The sequence below is a fragment of the Vicia villosa genome, unplaced genomic scaffold (assembly GCF_029867415.1).
Source record: "Vicia villosa cultivar HV-30 ecotype Madison, WI unplaced genomic scaffold, Vvil1.0 ctg.000881F_1_1, whole genome shotgun sequence".
Classification (NCBI taxonomy): domain Eukaryota; kingdom Viridiplantae; phylum Streptophyta; class Magnoliopsida; order Fabales; family Fabaceae; genus Vicia; species Vicia villosa.
The window spans coordinates 578,893-597,860 of record NW_026705397.1 but is presented as its reverse complement, the minus strand read 5'-3'; the positions used below and the strand labels follow the sequence as shown (position 1 = coordinate 597,860).

General features: G+C 33.2%; 1 protein-coding gene and 2 long non-coding RNA genes across 3 annotated transcripts; 2 read left to right on the top strand and 1 right to left on the bottom strand.

The window, feature by feature from the left end:
• Positions 1-3,474: 3,474 nt before the first annotated feature.
• LOC131631903 (uncharacterized) lies at positions 3,475-5,563 on the top strand. The gene is made up of 3 exons (XR_009292875.1): positions 3,475-3,575; positions 3,675-3,834; positions 5,434-5,563. It is a non-coding gene; the product is annotated as an uncharacterized LOC131631903 (long non-coding RNA).
• Positions 5,564-9,246: 3,683 nt separating this feature from the next.
• On the top strand, positions 9,247-11,414 carry LOC131631904 (uncharacterized). Its single transcript, XR_009292876.1, has 3 exons — positions 9,247-9,352; positions 9,452-9,611; positions 11,211-11,414. It is a non-coding gene; the product is annotated as an uncharacterized LOC131631904 (long non-coding RNA).
• A 3,954-nt stretch (positions 11,415-15,368) lies between these two features.
• Positions 15,369-17,504, bottom strand: LOC131631920 (protein trichome birefringence-like 38). The gene is made up of 5 exons (XM_058902680.1): positions 17,230-17,504; positions 16,827-16,998; positions 16,565-16,743; positions 16,057-16,215; positions 15,369-15,657 (listed from the first exon to the last, which is right to left on the bottom strand). Exons 1-5 carry the CDS (start codon positions 17,502-17,504, stop codon positions 15,369-15,371), a joined length of 1,074 nt encoding a protein of 357 aa, XP_058758663.1.
• Between the last annotated feature and the right edge of the window lie 1,464 nt (positions 17,505-18,968).

Genomic DNA, 18,968 nt, shown 5'->3' with positions numbered 1-18,968 from the left:
TATAAAACTAGACAGTGACCCGCGCGATGCGCGGATAATTAGTTTATTAAAAAAACCATATATTCTAATTAATTATTTTACCAAAATTGTTGCATTTTTTTTTATAATAAACTATGATATTTAGTTTAAATGTAAGAATTTAGAGTAAATAATATGACTCATTAAGTATTTTAATAGTATTTAAAATTATAAAATTTAACAATTGTGCAGAAAGATATTAATAATAATGATAAAATATAATACTAATGGAAAGTTTCAAACATTATTATAACATTGAAGGGTTAAAACATTATATACATAAATTAAATCATAGAATAACATGTTTGCAAATAAAAATAGAATGATAGAGATACACTAAAATATTGAGATCAACTTGTTCAATTTTTTTATTAATGTTTGAATTCGAAGTGAAATATTTTAATTATAAAATTTTAACATATTTAATTGTTTTTAAATTTTATATTAAAATATGTACAAATCAAACAATACTTTAAGATAAATTATATTTTTTAAAATAGAAAAAAATATGGTGTACCTTACAATACACCATAATAAAAAAATTCTTCTACCTTAATTTGAATTTTCAATAAAAATTATAAAAAAATATTTTATTATAGGTTATTTTTCCAAATACAAAACATACTCACATATATTAATTATAAGTAATATCATATAATATAATTACATTCACTTATAAGTAATTATAAGTTTCACAAAATTCATATACATGTGTAAAATTAATATTGAAAAATTAATGTTATACAAAAGAACAACAAAAGTTATAAATATATTGTTTTCATAATTATAATCTTTAGAACAATATTCCTCACAGATCCAATCAAAAGTTAGTCTTTGCCAATTAAAAATTCTATTTTTTGATTAATGGTGGCTCAATCTCTCATTATCGTCAGACAAAATATGTGACTTAATTTGAAAAAAAAAAAAAATTATCAAATCTCCTATTTGATATATAATTAAAAAAGATAAATGAAAAATAAAGACAAAAAATGGAATAGACTTGAAATTTCTTACCCTTTTTAATTCTTCCAATTAATTATAGAAAAATAAAAGTGAACTCAAATAATAAATTATCCTAATTCTCCCTTGGCCTTTGTCAATCCAAAGTTCAATGTTATAATCAAATGTGATTTATCAACTCACTTTTTTCTCGATAAAAAATGTGATTCAACATCTCTTTATCGTCTGACAAAATATGTGACTCAACATGGAAAAACAACATGGAAAAATAAAGAAATTTCATACGTTTTTTTATTGTTCCAATTAATTATAGAAAAGGAAAAGTGAACTCATGTAATATATTAGTCTAATTATCTTTTAACCTTTGTCAATCCAAATTTTAATTATAATCAAATGTGATTTACCAACTAACTTTTTTCTCCATAAAAATGTGATTCAACCTGAAAATTCAACAAATAATGAAATTATAATTATTCAAATCACATACATGAGATAATAAAAATGAACTATATAAAGTAAGAAGGAAAAAAACCTTCAAAATTACATAAATTTCATATTCTTCCTTTAACTATATGAAGGATAATGTAAATTCAAATAATATATTCAACCAATTCACAGTTAACATTGTCAATTGAGGAAAATGAAGAGAAAGTTTTTAAAAGAGAAATGAAAAAAAAAAAAAGAGATTGAAGATCATTTCTTTAGGTATTTTTAATGAATGCATAAAAATTAAATTAAATAAAGATTGATTGAATAGTAAAAAACATTCAAAGTATATTTTTTTATATTCGTAACGGAAAAAGTTAATAGTTATTTTTGTAACGCATTTATATTAATACATTTATATATTTTAAAAATTGATTAGTCAATCCATTATTTATCAAAATAGTAACGGATAAATAATAATAAGTATTTCACAAAGGACCTATTCAAATAGTATTTAGTATTTTTATGATATCTTTAATATAGATTAAAAACTAAAAAAAAAACTCATAACAGTATTAAGTTATGGAATAGAAAAGAAATTGCTATAAATTTATAATAATTCAAAACAAAATACATTATTACTGTTAGAATTATATTGTCTTTTATATAAGAATTCCTAAATCTATATATTACCTAAAATTATATTCAGTTTGCGTTGTCAATTCATAAAAAAAAAGGAGAAAAGTTTTAAAAGAGAAATGAAAAAAAAATGAGATTGGAGATCATTTCTTTTAATATTTATAATGAATGCATATAATTTAAATTAAATAAAGACTGATTGGATAATAGAAAATGTACATTAAAGTATATCTTTTTATATTTTGAACCGAAAACGTTAATAGTTAATTTTGGAAAGCATTTATATTAATACATTTATATATTTTAAAAAAGATTAGCCTATCAATTATTTATCAAAATAGTAACCGATAAGGAATAAGTATTGCACAAGGACCTATAAAAGATTATTTATGGTATCTTTAATGGAGATTAAAAACTGGAAAAAAAAACTAATAATGATAGGAAGTTATGGATTGAAAAAAAACTGATAATTATTTATAATAATTCAAATCAAAAAATGTTATTACTCTTGAAAATATATTATTTTTTATAAGAATTTCTAAATCTATATATTACCTAAAATTATATATTATATAGAAACAACTATTTTTTTAATCTTTCATTAATAAAAATATGACAGAAAATAAGACCAAATGAAATAGTATTATAATTTTATTTAGTATACCAAAACTATTATAATTTTATATTATATTACAATATTTAAAACTAAAAGATGTTAATAATGTTTTTTTCAATGTTTCAATATTTAAATTTAATTATGGATAACTTAATTTTTTTTATAGTTTTCTATATTTTTTTAGTCATAACAAAAATGCAAAGGAAAATAAGACATAAAAAAAAATACATTATTACTATTAGAATTAGATCAAAATTTAAAGTTAGAAATAAAATTAAAACATAAAAATGTTACTATTTTTTATAGAATTATGTATTTTATATTTTAATGTGTTTTCTTTATTATAAGGAAATACAAGTATATATATATTATTTAAATTATATTTTATATAGTAGTATCTATTTTGTAATTTTTCCTTAACAATTATAAGGGGAAAATAAGACTAAATTAAATAGTGTCAAAGGCTATTATAACTTTATATTGAATTAAAATATTTTAGGCTAAAAAATTTGTCTTAACTAGTTATTATAAATAAAAAGATTGTAATATCCCGATCCTTCGACACCGATAATTATCATTTAAATGAGTAAATGGTAATTAGAGAGAAAGCATTGGTCTTATTCTCTATTAATCTAAAGAATGATTAATAACAAGAATTAGTGGAGTAGTTAGAATCACATGTGTTTAGTTGGGATGCAACCATATGGCATGATGGTAATTAACACTAAGTTGGAGGGCATCATGGGCACTAAAGAATAAATGCATGGAATATTAGGTCTTGTTTTGGTAAAGACCCATACTTGCCACTACCAAACCAGAATTTTGGGGAAAGAAGAGCTTAGAAGTTAGTGGGAGAAAGAAGAATCAGGTTCATCTTTTCCATTTTTGTATTCCATGGCAGCCTCCACTAAATCAGGTATATCTCTCTGCTCGTAACTCCGATTGTAAGGATTCTGGTCCCGTTGGATAGCTAACGAATTTCTCTTCGATTTGCACCTATGGTTCGCGTTCATAGCTTATGTTTTGAAGGAGAAAATTGAGCTTGAAGTTGGGACATGCATGCTGATTGTGTGTTAAAGAGTGGATACGGGTTTGATGAATTTGGAGTTGGAGTTTTGGTCAAGTGAGGAGCTCAATTGCAGCATGTTCATCATCCAAAGCTCCATTGATGCAAGGTGAGTCCTTAGATAGTGACTTGGGGGTGTTGCATGTAATGGGGTTATGGTGAGATACACTTGATGCATGTTAGACTAGTTGGTGATATGAGTTCTTGATGATAAAGCTATATTGCATGTTGATAGTATGTTTGTGTTCCATATTAATTACTGCTAATAGCTGATATTACATGATTTGGACTCCTTTAGAACATTGAGATGTTTGGATTTGGTTTAGAATTTGACTTGATATAATATTGAGATGTTAGAGGTGTTTGGTTGAAGTTGTATTAGGTTTAGAACCCTTAGAAATGCAGAAAATTGATTCTGCTTCAGGGTAATCGGTTACTGGCATTTGGGTAACCGGTTACTCTGTAGAAAATTGCGTTACTGGGCATTTTGCATGCCAGTAACTGGTTACTGGCTTCTGGGTAACCGGTTACCCTGGGCAAAAGTGCAAAAATCATCAAACTTCGGAAATTCGTAACTTTCGGCTCGGGTATCGGAATTGCGCAAACTTTATATCGTTGGAAAGCTAGCGACGTGTACTTTCTAATAAAATTGGTCCCCAAACCAGAATGTTTGATTTAATAATAGTGGAGCCCCACTTAGTGAATCAATGAATTAGTATGGGAACTTATGTCTTTACCAATTGATTAATAATTTTTATGTTAAGCATGGCATAGTTGTTTATTGCTTATTATGATTGTGATAACCATATTTGAAAGCGTTATGCCATTATGTTTTATACATGAAAATCTATGGACACTGTCGTTTTGGTTAAACGATCGGTATTGATTGTATTGTTTGTGACCTTGACATTACGTCATATTTCCGTATGCTTGAATCGAAGTGGCCGGAAGGCTAGATTGGGACGCTGCTCCGACTATGTAGTCTATGAGCCCTCCCAGACCGTGTAGTCCAATGGAATAACCCGTTCATGTGTATTGTTCGATATGGTGTGCATCTGAGCTACCGTTGCAGTGTGCTCGTGAGTTTCCGTACGGGGTTTTACTCACTTGCCGTTAACACACTTGCGTGCTCGGTATGGTGGGGTTATGCGGCTATGTAGGCTAATGCATAATGTGGTAACTCACCTCTAGTAAAGTCACGTAGACTAATACTAGGCTTTCGCCCGATGGGCTCAGGCGTCAAGGTGGCAGTTTGTACTCGGCGTAACTCACTAGCGTGGAGAAGGTTAACGGAACAATGACGCCATTTAGGCAAAAGTCGTCTCGCGGCCATTTAGGCTTGTGCGAACCCGTTTAACCGTCTTGCAGTGTGCTTGTACAAGTCCCTTGACATATAGGCAGGAGGTTACTCATCGAGGATGCATTTATTCCATAATCTAGTCGAGGTTGTTACACTTCTGGATTCCCCGTGTGTGGATGCGGGTTTACATACTTGTTTGCTATACAGTGTGTATTTGTTTGAGACAAGTCCAATGGTGGACGAGTCACTTTGTTTTCTCCGTACTTGTACCGGATGTGAGGATAAACCTCGGATCAATAGTGGATTCGGTTTTGATGCATGTACCCTGTAGATCCGAGTGGACCCATAGGATAGGAGGACTCACTGAGATTTAGTAATCTCACCCCAATCAACTTATATTTTTTTCAGGTGCAGTTTAGTAGCGTTTGGTCAGAAGCAGGTTCGGACTAAAGACTTGGAAGTGGTGTTGGCTCGAAGACCTCGTTGGTTTTGACATTCCGCTGCGCAAGATCCATTGAAGACTCATGTATTATGCTTCTTAGTAGAATTGCATGTTGTATTTTATATGGATCTTTCTATAACTATAGCTTTTGTATGTACTCAATATCAATTTTAACGTTTCATGCATAATATACTAGTCAGTTATGTATGGGGTGTTACAGTTGGTATCAGAGCAGGTCGATTCTTGGCCGAGCCATGAGACATCACTAGAAATTCCTTTTTCCTCCTCTCAAGTGTGCGTTTCTAGCCTGATTTTACTGAAATCTCATTCAGTTGTTGAACTTGATCAACTCATCGACTAAGTGTGAGACAGTAGAATTACGGCAGAGCCGCCACGAGGACTCGTAAAACCTGTAAGTGTCGTGAACCCAAGTAGCAAGGATTAGTTGGGTGGTGAATTATATATGGAAGCTGGATTTATTGGACGACGTGAGTAGAAGGGATATTGGAGTCGTCAAGCTTAAGGAGAGCATTTGACGCGAAGTAGTGTTACCCGAACTGTCAAGGTGTGGATTGAGGCAGCTAAAACCCCCAGGATTTTGATTGGACGAAGTGAGGCTTTCTCTAAGTCTTGGTAATAGCAAGGGAAATCCAAATGGGATTGAGTAGGAGCCTTGTAAGTGAGATTCTCCGAAGGTATTGAGCTGTGAATTAGTAGGATTCAGTACTGATAATGCTGCCGGTGTTAAGTGTGACGGGTGAGCTGATAGGACAGAGTGGCCTCTGGAAATGCGGACAGAAGAGTTAGACCTTTCTGATTACACTGGTACGGAGAGTGATTGGATGGGCAGAGTATTAGATCCTGATACAACTTGAAGTACCCTAAGAGAGAGTAATTACCTAGTAGATGTTGGTGGAATGTATGGGTGTGGTAACTTAAGATTGGACGAAGCTTGAATACCTTGTCGATGGAAGAGGGCATGCATTTCCGTTCTTATCATTTTATATTTAAGTTCTAGAACTACGCTAGATGGAATATGAAATGATGTAGAAGCGTGAAATACAATAACCTAAGTTCTTGTTAGTGGTTGTTCGTCTGACCCTGAGTGAAGCCATAGAATTACGCTTGGCGTTGGGCGTTCAGGCGAGTAAGAACTAAGATCTATCTGGAACGTCAGTAGGATGATCGTTGTTGAGTTGGTTGTTAGGAACCATAGTATTCCTATCTGGACTGAATTATCCTTGGAATCTCATGCATGCGTGGGACGAGTGGGTACGTGCACTGCATGGTAACCCGAAGTTGAACTTCAAATCTTCGTGCTTGGCGTTTTGTCTTTCCGAGTAAGTAACCTTGATGTGTAGCACTCTCAGGTTTTAGCATCCTGAGGAGTGTGATTCGAAGGACTTGAGGAACGATGAACCTGTTGGAGGCCTGTTCAGACACTTGTCGATTACAACTATAGGATACGTGTGGGGATCATTATACGCCACTGAGGTAGGTTACCTGAATACATGGCCTCGGAGTTAGACCACCATGTTGGTACTACCGGACGGGTATAATGCCACAGTATCGCTATCGTGCACAAAGATGCGTGAGTCATCTTTTTCCGACATGTGTGGGACAAAGGTAATCTGAAGCTCAAGGTAGAATTCTGATTTGGAACTTGTGAGATGCAGATCCAGACTCTCATAAGGTATGTGGGATAAGGATCCATACGTCACGCTCGATAGTAGAGGAATGACTAGACAGCCGATGGTGAAATGGATCAAGATCCAATACTATACTTATGGAGACCCTGAGTGATCGTGATTGCGTGAGTTAGTATCAGATTGTACCTTGGGGACGTTCTCGTTTCATGAAGTGTTAAGTTGGCAATTTTGCATGAGTGTCTAGGGTGGGACTCATGTGCGGTCATGATATCCTGGTCAGCATAGTGAGTGGCTATCATGTATCATTGGCAACCGGTGATGGAATATGTGAATTGTATCTTGGACTAGTTTGATGTGTGACGTATCTGGTAGAGTGTCTGTAGATACTCTGAGTGGATAAGTGTTAATCTTGGTAAAGCATGGACATTTTGGTTTGAGAACTGCTAAGGAGTTTATAAGAGAGATGTTCGAAGTGCAAAGTGCAATTTCTTGCATTGTGGCTACACTCAGACCGTTGGAAGCACTGCAATGAAGGATGCAGCTGTTGAGGAAGTCAGTTCAGTGTCTAATTCAGAGGTGGAACATACGTTAGATGGCTGTGTGAATGGAGTGTGGCTATGGGAGGATCGTTATATCAGTAAGTCGCACGGGTATCAGAGGTGATACCACGCTAAGAGGATGAAGGTGTATGGTTGGGTAGAAGTTGTGTAAAACTGCTAGAGTTATCTTGAGCTGCAATACGTCGTGAAGGGTTTGATATACCGGCTGAGCAACAAAGATTTGTTGGAATGAAAAACATAGCAGATGTACACTGTGGAAATCAGTGACAAGGACGAACCTCTAAGTCAGTGAGTGTTTGGGTTTCAATGTCCTGAGGATGAAACGTGTACCTAAGTTATGGTAGATGAACTATATGGAATGGCAGAGTAAGTAGTAGCTTGATTCTGGAAAGTACGCAACTTCGAAGAGTAGTAGTCGACGAGGGATGTATATGGAGTTCTGGCGCGTGTTGTAATTGGACAACTGTAGATAAGGAATTATTGTGTATTAATGGAAACTAAGTGAATTATGGGTATAATGTGACTCAGAGGATATCAAGGTGTGTGACGTGTTGGAATCAGAGTAGCGCAACGGATCAAGGAAGAATCAGATAAGTCGGAGGTAGGAACGAACGGACTAATTGTAGGATTTTATGTTGGAATGAAAGTATTTTCCTAAGGGAAATTGTCGAAGCAGTGTTTCGTTCGTTCTAGTCTCTCAAGGATCACCATAACTCGGGAGGTGTTATCAATGGGCCAGCTTGGGAATACATTTTGTGGATGGCATGCGGTCTGATGTTCGTAGGTTATCAATTTAGCTTGTAAGTCATAAGGGATGGACTCGAGTGGAGAATAATTTGAAGTGTTTTATCGTAGAAGTGACGTTGTGGCAGTAATTCTCAAATGGAAAGTATTTCAAGGAGCTGAGTGAATCAGTAATGTTTGTTGAATGAGGGTGAACACGTCAGAGATTGAATGACGGATAACCAATGTGAGAATTGCTAGGGTTCTAAAGTCATGGATGATCAGTGTAGATCAATAAAGGTTAGGACCCTGGGAGGATCTTTTCCCAAGTGTTTCAAGACGAGGTATTTGAATAGACGCGTTGCCTGGGGATTAAGGTTTCTAATCATGTATGGTGGAATGCAATTATTTTGGCAGATTATGTTTCTTCGTACCGAATGATCCTCAGACAGAGTAGTGAGATTATCTAAGGACGAATGTGAGTAACATTCTTTCCCCTGATTGGAGAGATACGAAGGGTTGGTTTTCGTGGTGAACGGAAGGAATTCGAGGACGAATTCTATTTAAGGGGGGGAGAATGTAATATCCCGATCCTTCGACACCGATAATTATCATTTAAATGAGTAAATGGTAATTAGAGAGAAAGCATTGGTCTTATTCTCTATTAATCTAAAGAATGATTAATAACAAGAATTAGTGGAGTAGTTAGAATCACATGTGTTTAGTTGGGATGCAGCCATATGGCATGATGGTAATTAACACTAAGTTGGAGGGCATCATGGGCACTAAAGAATAAATGCATGGAATATTAGGTCTTGTTTTGGTGAGGACCCATACTTGCCACTACCAAACCAGAATTTTGGGGAAAGAAGAGCTTAGAAGTTAGTGGGAGAAAGAAGAATCATGTTCATCTTTTCCATTTTCGTATTCCATGGCAGCCTCCATTAAATCAGGTATATCTCTCTGCTCGTAACTCCGATTGTAACGATTCTGGTCCCGTTGGATAGCTAACGAATTTCTCTTCGATTTGCACCTATGGTTCGCGTTCATAGCTTATGTTTTGAAGGATAAAATTGAGCTTGAAGTTGGGACATGCATGCTGATTGTATGTTAAAGAGTGGATACGGGTTTGATGAATTTGGAGTTGGAGTTTTGGTCAAGTGAGGAGCTCAATTGCAGCATGTTCATCATCCAAAGCTCCATTGATGCAAGGTGAGTCCTTAGATAGTGACTTGGGGGTGTTGCATGTAATGGGGTTATGGTGAGATACACTTGATGCATGTTAGACTAGTTGGTGATATGAGTTCTTGATGATAAAGCTATATTGCATGTTGATAGTATGTTTGTGTTCCATATTAATTACTGCTAATAGCTGATATTACATGATTTGGACTCCTTTAGAACATTGAGATGTTTGGATTTGGTTTAGAATTTGACTTGATATAATATTGAGATGTTAGAGGTGTTTGGTTGAAGTTGTATTAGGTTTAGAACCCTTAGAAATGCAGAAAATTGATTCTGCTTCAGGGTAATCGGTTACTGGCATTTGGGTAACCGGTTACTCTGTAGAAAATTGCGTTACTGGGCATTTTGCATGCCAGTAACTGGTTACTGGCTTCTGGGTAACCGGTTACCCTGGGCAAAAGTGCAAAAATCATCAAACTTCGGAAATTCGTAACTTTCGGCTCGGGTATCGGAATTGCGCAAACTTTATATCGTTGGAAAGCTAGCGACGTGTACTTTCTAATAAAATTGGTCCCCAAACCAGAATGTTTGATTTAATAATAGTGGAGCCCCACTTAGTGAATCAATGAATTAGTATGGGAACTTATGTCTTTACCAATTGATTAATAATTTTTATGTTAAGCATGGCATAGTTGTTTATTGCTTATTATGATTGTGATAACCATATTTGAAAGCGTTATGCCATTATGTTTTATACATGAAAATCTATGGACACTGTCGTTTTGGTTAAACGATCGGTATTGATTGTATTGTTTGTGACCTTGACATTACGTCATATTTCCGTATGCTTGAATCGAAGTGGCCGGAAGGCTAGATTGGGACGCTGCTCCGACTATGTAGTCTATGAGCCCTCCCAGACCGTGTAGTCCAATGGAATAACCCGTTCATGTGTATTGTTCGATATGGTGTGCATCTGAGCTACCGTTGCAGTGTGCTCGTGAGTTTCCGTACGGGGTTTTACTCACTTGCCGTTAACACACTTGCGTGCTCGGTATGGTGGGGTTATGCGGCTATGTAGGCTAATGCATAATGTGGTAACTCACCTCTAGTAAAGTCACGTAGACTAATACTAGGCTTTCGCCCGATGGGCTCAGGCGTCAAGGTGGCAGTTTGTACTCGGCGTAACTCACTAGCGTGGAGAAGGTTAACGGAACAATGACGCCATTTAGGCAAAAGTCGTCTCGCGGCCATTTAGGCTTGTGCGAACCCGTTTAACCGTCTTGCAGTGTGCTTGTACAAGTCCCTTGACATATAGGCAGGAGGTTACTCATCGAGGATGCATTTATTCCATAATCTAGTCGAGGTTGTTACACTTCTGGATTCCCCGTGTGTGGATGCGGGTTTACATACTTGTTTGCTATACAGTGTGTATTTGTTTGAGACAAGTCCAATGGTGGACGAGTCACTTTGTTTTCTCCGTACTTGTACCGGATGTGAGGATAAACCCCGGATCAATGGTGGATTCGGTTTTGGTGCTTGTACCCTATAGATCCGAGTGGACCCATAGGATAGGAGGACTCACTGAGATTTAGTAATCTCACCCCAATCAACTTATATTTTTTTCAGGTGCAGTTTAGTAGCGTTTGGTCAGAAGCAGGTTCGGACTAAAGACTTGGAAGTGGTGTTGGCTCGAAGACCTCGTTGGTTTTGACATTCCGCTGTGCAAGATCCATTGAAGACTCATGTATTATGCTTCTTAGTAGAATTTCATGTTGTATTTTATATGGATCTTTCTATAACTATAGCTTTTGTATGTACTCAATATCAATTTTAACGTTTCATACATAATATACTAGTCAGTTATGCATGGGGTGTTACAAAGATTATATAATATTCATATTTTTTAATATTTAAATCTTAATAGTGATGGTTTAATATTATTATTATTATATTATTATTATTAATAGTGATGGTTTGATATTATTATATTATTATTAATATTATTTATTTTAATATTATTATTAATTGTGGTATTGAATTGGAGTTGGTGTGAAGAAATAAAATAAGAGTGATAAAAATTCTAAATTTTAATATGATGCCACATACGCATTAGGATCATAACATGATGACACGTAAGAATTAGGATTAGGGTTGTGTCCAAGGTTGCTATCATGACAACCTTGAATTTATATTAAGTAGATTGGTTAATATAGTTCATAACTTGGTTAATGAGTTTTCAAACATAAAAAATATAATAATAAAATAAAGTTGGTTAATGGAGTATAAAAGTTGGTTAATACATTTATAATTTAGTGTCAGAACATGGTTAATAGTATGCATTTTATTGGCTAATAAAGTAGTGAGTATTAATGAATTATAACGAAAATAATTGGTTAATCACATACATTTTTTTGGTTAATACAATTGTGAAATTGGTTAATGACACAACCTTAAATTTGTGTCATTAAATACATTTTAATTGCAGGGACTGTCAAAGCAACCAACTCCGATGCGCAACATTGTGGAGTTTATGGAAAGGGAGGAACCGCCTTCTCTTTCAAGGGAAAGCCTTCGACCCTGTGGAAATCTCCAGAGGAGCGGCTTCAATGGTGGAGGAGTTCAACAATGTCCGAGAAATCAAAGACATAACTCTCAACAGGCAGCAGCTGCAGCCACAAGTGGCTGTCCTCGCGCAGGCAGACGTGATCATTTCGCTGGATGCGGGGTGTTTCCAAAGTGGTGTCACGAGTTGGGGCTGCTGTGCAAAGTCTAGGGAAGGTAACATTATTTTATGTGCTTGCAAAAAGGATGAGATGACTATGGATCCTAGTCTTGCAGAGACTCTTGGAATAAGGTGGTGCTTGGAGATGGCAAAATCTCAGAACTGGCGGAGCTTAATTATTCAAACTGATGCTAAAGTTGTGGTGGAGTGCTTTGAGAGGAAGAGGGATATTGTTGTGCTAAAACCAATTATTGATGATTGTATTGAGTTAATGGCTAGTTTCACTTCTGTTCAAATTTGTTTCATTGGTAGGGATAGGAACTGTGTAGCTCACAACCTTGTTGGATTAGCTATGAGGTTTGGCTCTAACACTTGGTTTGGTAGCATTCCGGATTTCTCGAATGTTCCATCCTGCTGTATTCCCTCTAATTTCTGTTGAATGAAGTGTTTTCCCATCAAAAAAAAAATATTATTTAAAAAAAATATATTTTTAAAAAAATATTATTTTAATAAAAAATATTATTCACCATATAAATATGGAAAACAGTGTATGTATTAGGTGTAAAATCCGGTGTACACATAAGATTGCTCTTCAATTTTACATATGAGAACTTAAGACAATTTGCATGTGTCTACGAGAATGAGGTAGTCCTTTGGGGGTGTGCTCCAAGATGTATAGAATTTTGCAAACATATTAGAAACTTGTAAAAATTTAACACCAAATGCCCAAATTTCGTCTGATCAACTTAATTCGGTCTTGACTAGAGGCTTGTGGTTTGGTTTTAAATATATATTAAACATTGTCATTCATTAAAATGATGTCTTAATCGTTTAGTGCACATTTTTCACTAATCCAACTGATTAGGCCAAGTACCAATCATTTGACAGGAACAAAAAATTGCCTAGAACATTTTTGACAGCTTCCAAGTTATTGGGCACGATTTAAGGCATTTGTACAAATATTTTTCTTGAGAAAAATAAGTTTAAAAGGTTATTTTAGTGTGTGTATTTGTGTGTGTAATTGATGTTGAGTAATCTAAGTAAGTATTTGTTTATCGTATCTATATATGCTAATGTGATATCAATGTTGTTAAATAGTTACTATGATTTTAAGCAGAAGTTTGCAAGATGTTTGATTTTGTAAGTTACAGATTTTGTAAGTATTTGTTTATCGTATCCACATATGCTAGAGAGATGGGACTTGTTAGGATTGGATTTCATCCACCGAGAGAATATGTAGTTTACTAATCACTCTTACAAAACCTATATATTTATCAATATCATCACGTATCGCTCACAAACAGATGCCTAAAATTCTGATGAGGTTTCTACCTTATTGTTTAATCGAATCTCTCACCCTAATAAACAATACGACAACATGAAGAATCGATACTTTCTGTGAATGTTAAACCTAAATCTATGTCTAGCATTTACAATCTAACAGATGATTATCTTAGGTTAAGATTCGAACCGTATTTCTCAATATCAATTCCAATATATAAAGTTAAACAGTGAAACAAAGATAGCATCGACAATAATGCATAAATAGATCATATATAATGCCCTGAGCACTAAACATACATACTCTTATGGTGAACTACATCCAATCCCAACAAGAAAGGGATTTAGCTACTCATGATTGCTTGATACGAGAAGGAAGAATGAAGATGAACGTGCATCAATCGTGATTTTCCGATGATTGATTTGTATCCAGCTTCTAATCTCCACGGATCACCATTTCCTGTTGTTTGCGATTTTTCTCTATCTCCCAAAAATAATGTATCCCTAAAAATCTGAAGTGAAAAGCTATTTATACAAGTCTGAAAAAGTCACTCGCGCTTAGCCCAGCTCTGTGGCGCTGAGCGCAACTACCGGACAAAGAACATAAACTTCCATAAATGGCACTCAATGTAGGAATCTGGCGCTTAGCGCGCTCGTGCTGCGCACAAGAGCTCAGGAAAAACTCTATAGCTTTCCTGGTTCAGCTAGCGCTTCTACTTTGCCTAGCCCAGTCTTGTAGGTTTGTTTTGTTCCAAAAATGCATGGTGAAGCCATTTCTTTGTCTTGTGATGACCATAGATCCAGTAATGCAAACATACTTACAAAATGAGTCAGAAATGAGTAAACTACACAATATTTACATGGTAATCTACTAAAGCTAGTATTTACATAAAAGTTAAGGTTTTGACTTATGAATCCAATGAATCAAGCTAATAAGTGCCACTTTTACATGTAAATATTCACCCCAATTTGACCCTTATCAATGATTAGCCGTATAACTTTATGAAAAAACTCTTATACTTTTACAATATTATTCACTCAAACACGTCAAGGTGAGCTTTCGCACTTCAAGACTGGTTAGATACTTCAATATTGTAGACACTTACTTGACCTTTACTTGGAGATGAGGCATGAGTTATAATCCATTTAGATGATATCATCAAAAATTCAAACTTTTATGCTTTTCTTTAATTGTTATCAATAACGACTAGTTGTCATCATCAAAAACATGTTCATCTTTAATGGAGCTTCCTTGATTAATAACCTTCAAAAACATGGATCCACAAATATCAAACATCATGAACATCAACAGGAAGGGTAAAAATGGCTTAGTAATCGACTATAAGGATGTGGGTAATCGATTATGAAGCATGTGTGGATCATATTCCTACCTACTCCCTCCATGTTCCACCATATGATCCCCTCTTTTATTTACATGGTCGTTTATTTTCATAAAGTTCAAATTATTTGAGTCATCCCTTCATGGACCAATATTGGATTTTTTCTATAAATATCAAGCTTCACTTATCTCTCTATTCATACATACAAAAGCCCTCGCCACATTTTGTGGTAGTATGCTCCGTTAGCTCGGACATTGGGTTTAGAGTAGTGGCTTGGTGTTCTAACACAATTTTAAACGGTCTAAAAACATCTTAAAATAAATGATCTAGATCACAACAACTCAATCAAATAGTTGTTTTGGTCATGAAATATTTTTTTAAAAATTATTTTATTTCATAGAATATGCAAAATATATATCATCGTAGTGATATCACTAAATTCTAATTCATAACTGATGTATACAAAAGCTGATTCCATGTATCTAATACTCCTGCTACACACCAATGAACACAATCCAAGACATTTTGGACATTATGCATACCGGTATGTCCATCTTTCCTCAATTCTGAGAGAGCTGTAATGTCTAGAAGATGAACAGGCTTTTTTATTTCTTGCAACACACTTTGAAGTACATTTGATGCTGGTGGCTTACTAAGTGAGGATGATGATCCTTTTATTGGTGTTGTCTGATTTCCACAATTTGTTCCTGGCTCTTTCCATGTTTCCCCACTATTTTTGTATACACAAAATACAAATAATTAGAGAGATATTAAGATTTATACAATGGAAAAAGCCTAATCGAATGTAATCATAGTAAAGGTTAAACGAACTGAATCAAATTGTTTTAATTTATTCACAACTGAAACGAACTAAAATGATTGACTTGATATATTATTTCAATTTATATGTCATTTGATTTGGGTCTACAACTATCTGTATAACATGATTTAGTTCACTAACAAAACAACATATAGTTCAGTTATTTTAACTTCAATTAAATTTAATTGACTGTTTGATTTGATTCAACGATTTTTTAACAGACCTACTTCCCACATCTCACTTAAAAATGATTAGATTTAAAAAATGAAAAGTAATTAAGTAAAAAGTGAGATGATTTGTTAAACTTACTCAAAATGAGTAGGAGGAATTCCTTGATAAAGGACTTTGGTTTTGGTTGTATCAACATCTGAATCAACCCACTTAGCCCAAGTTGTTAAAGCAGTTTTAAAAGCTTCCATTCTATCCATATCTTTTACTACTTTGTCACCTATTTGAATATAATCCCATCTGCAAAAGAAGTCAAAATCATCACATTATTTGACACATTTAAGTATATAAAAGAAATTAAAACAATCACTTATTGTTCACAAATTCTAACTCAACCATTAAAAGTCGATATTGTTAGGTTAATTAAACGCTATCAGTAAAGTTCGAACCCTGATACTTAAAATTGTGCTTATGAGTTTTTAATAATTGTTCTCACTTCGTTTACATTTCAAAACAAAAAATTATTTATTATCTTCAAATCTTAGGTCAATTAAGAGAAATCATATTGAATGAATACCATTATCAGAATTCGATCTGATACTTATAATTGAGTATGTGAGTTTGTACCGATTATTATCACATTTCTTACCCTTTATCGGCATCAGTGCGGTCCCACCAAAGCCAAGTATTAAAAACCAAAACATCCATTTGTTTCCAAATATCTCCACCAACTTTGATGGAATCAAGTTTCAATATTCTTCCATTTTTTCCCTCTACAATGTCAACCAAATATGTATTACGGTAAATACTAATTGTAAGGCCATAGTCCTGCCAAAAAAAAATTGAAATTATAATAATAATAAAAAATACATATTTTGAAGGATGATTTATGATGAAAAAATGTTACTAACCACGAATGTGTGGCTATTGATAGGTTTACCACCCTTTTGTGTTACATTAAGGTTAGGTATAGAAGAATGAAGCATACATAACAATGATTGCCATTGGTTTCGACTTATTGAATCTCCTATAAACATGATTTGTTTTCCCTTGAATTTTGTCAAGAAACTTTTTCCATCAAATCTACAAACACCATCAAAATCAATAAAAATTATAAAGTTCAATCAATTTCATCCACAGATCCTAACTCAACGTACAGAAATAAACATAACATTGCTAGGTTGAATGCATCATCAGGACTCCGATCCAACCCTAAACCTAAAATCCACGATTGTGTGTGTGAGTTTTTAGTCGTTATTACCACTTCGTCTACAGATATTCGTCTACAGATAAAAAAGTTTATTTAATTTGTACCTTGGTATGTTACAATTATTGTTTGGTTGCCATCTGTATTTGAGATACTCTTTATCAGTTCTACCATATTTCAAGCAATCAAGTTCCACACGAACTTTAGGACATTTTGAAGAATCATAAAGAGGGTAAGATTCATCATAAACCCAACTTCCTTCATATAAATTGCAACCTCCTCCATTAGTTTCTTCCAAGCAAAGACAAATGACCAAAATGGTCATTGCAATCCAACCATAATCCTTCATCTTTATATTTTGATAATTGTGTGAGTGTTTCATTTGTGGTTGAAGAGATATATATTTTGTTATAGCTGGTAAGAAAAGTTATAATATTAATTTAGGTATAAAAGTTAAACAATCCAATTATTTAATGTGCTTACCATTTTCGTTCATAATTAGCTTCATTGCTCTCTCTTTCTAAAATTCTTTTTATTTTTAGTTTGTTTTATGGATTATTCCCTCCTTAACTTCCCTCTTCTTACCAAATAAAAAATTCATATTAGATAAATGATCATACTAAATATAAAAATATTTTTTAAATAAATCAATTATTTTAATTTTCAATGCATTAAATACAATTATTTTTAAAAAAACATATATTTTATTTCTAAGAAAAATCAATTATTTTAATTTTTATATATTACATTGAATATAAGTATTTAATAAACAAAACATATCTTTTTAAATGGTTAGTATCTCCCATAAATAAATTATGATGGTAAAGGGAGATTTTTTCAATTGAGATTTTAAAAAATTTTAATATATGTTTTATGCTAATTTTTTTGATGTATTCAATAACTTTTATAATGCTCAAATAAAAATATGTTTAAAATCTTTGAAATCTCAATTCAATAAATCTTCCTTTTCTTCCTTTTTATACTTTTTATTTTTATTTAATATTTATTGTTGGGTTAGCTACAGCCTCCATTAGTGTAATTTTTAGTGTAATTTTTTTTATAGTATAGTATTGATTTTTTTGTTATAACTAAATATTACTTTTTTATTAGGTGTTTTTTCTTTAAGTTTTTTCATTGATATTTTTGACAACTAGAAAACAATGATTGTTCTTTTGAATAATAGTTATGTAATCTTTTGAAAATTATTAAATTCATAGAAAAAATACAAAATTTCATAAATCAAATTGAAATTTATTCCATCTCTATTTTGACATGTCCTAATATGGCGGTGGACTGATGTTTTTCTTTCTCTCCTCTTAGAGTTTGTTTCAAAGTTTGGAAAAGAAGAGAAGACTTTGAAAAAAGAAAAGGATTTAGTGAAAAAATGAATTTTGTTGAGAGGACTTTTTAGGGTTTGTTTTTATTTATAATACCAAAAATTCTAAATTAAAAATTTATATTGAATGAGAGTTTTTGAAGGCTTGGATAAATTTTACAGATATGTTTTATGTATGTTATATTATTATGAAAGATAAAAATATATTAATGATTAATACTCTTATATCATTTTATACAAAATTATTCTTTAAAAAATGTCAAATATTTTCTTATATTTTTTTAAAGAGTTTTTCGGAAGTTCTCCACTCCAAACTTCCAAACAAAGTCTTAAAGGTCCATTTGATTCAATGGAGGAAAAAATATATGTTTCGTTCAAAAGAGGGAGAGGGTATGAGAGGGTGAATTTATAATCAAAAATATGTTTATGGAGATTTTAAAACTAATTTATCTTTAACTTCTAAAATATTATAACACTCACACTAAATAAAATAAAAAGAAAGTGATATTT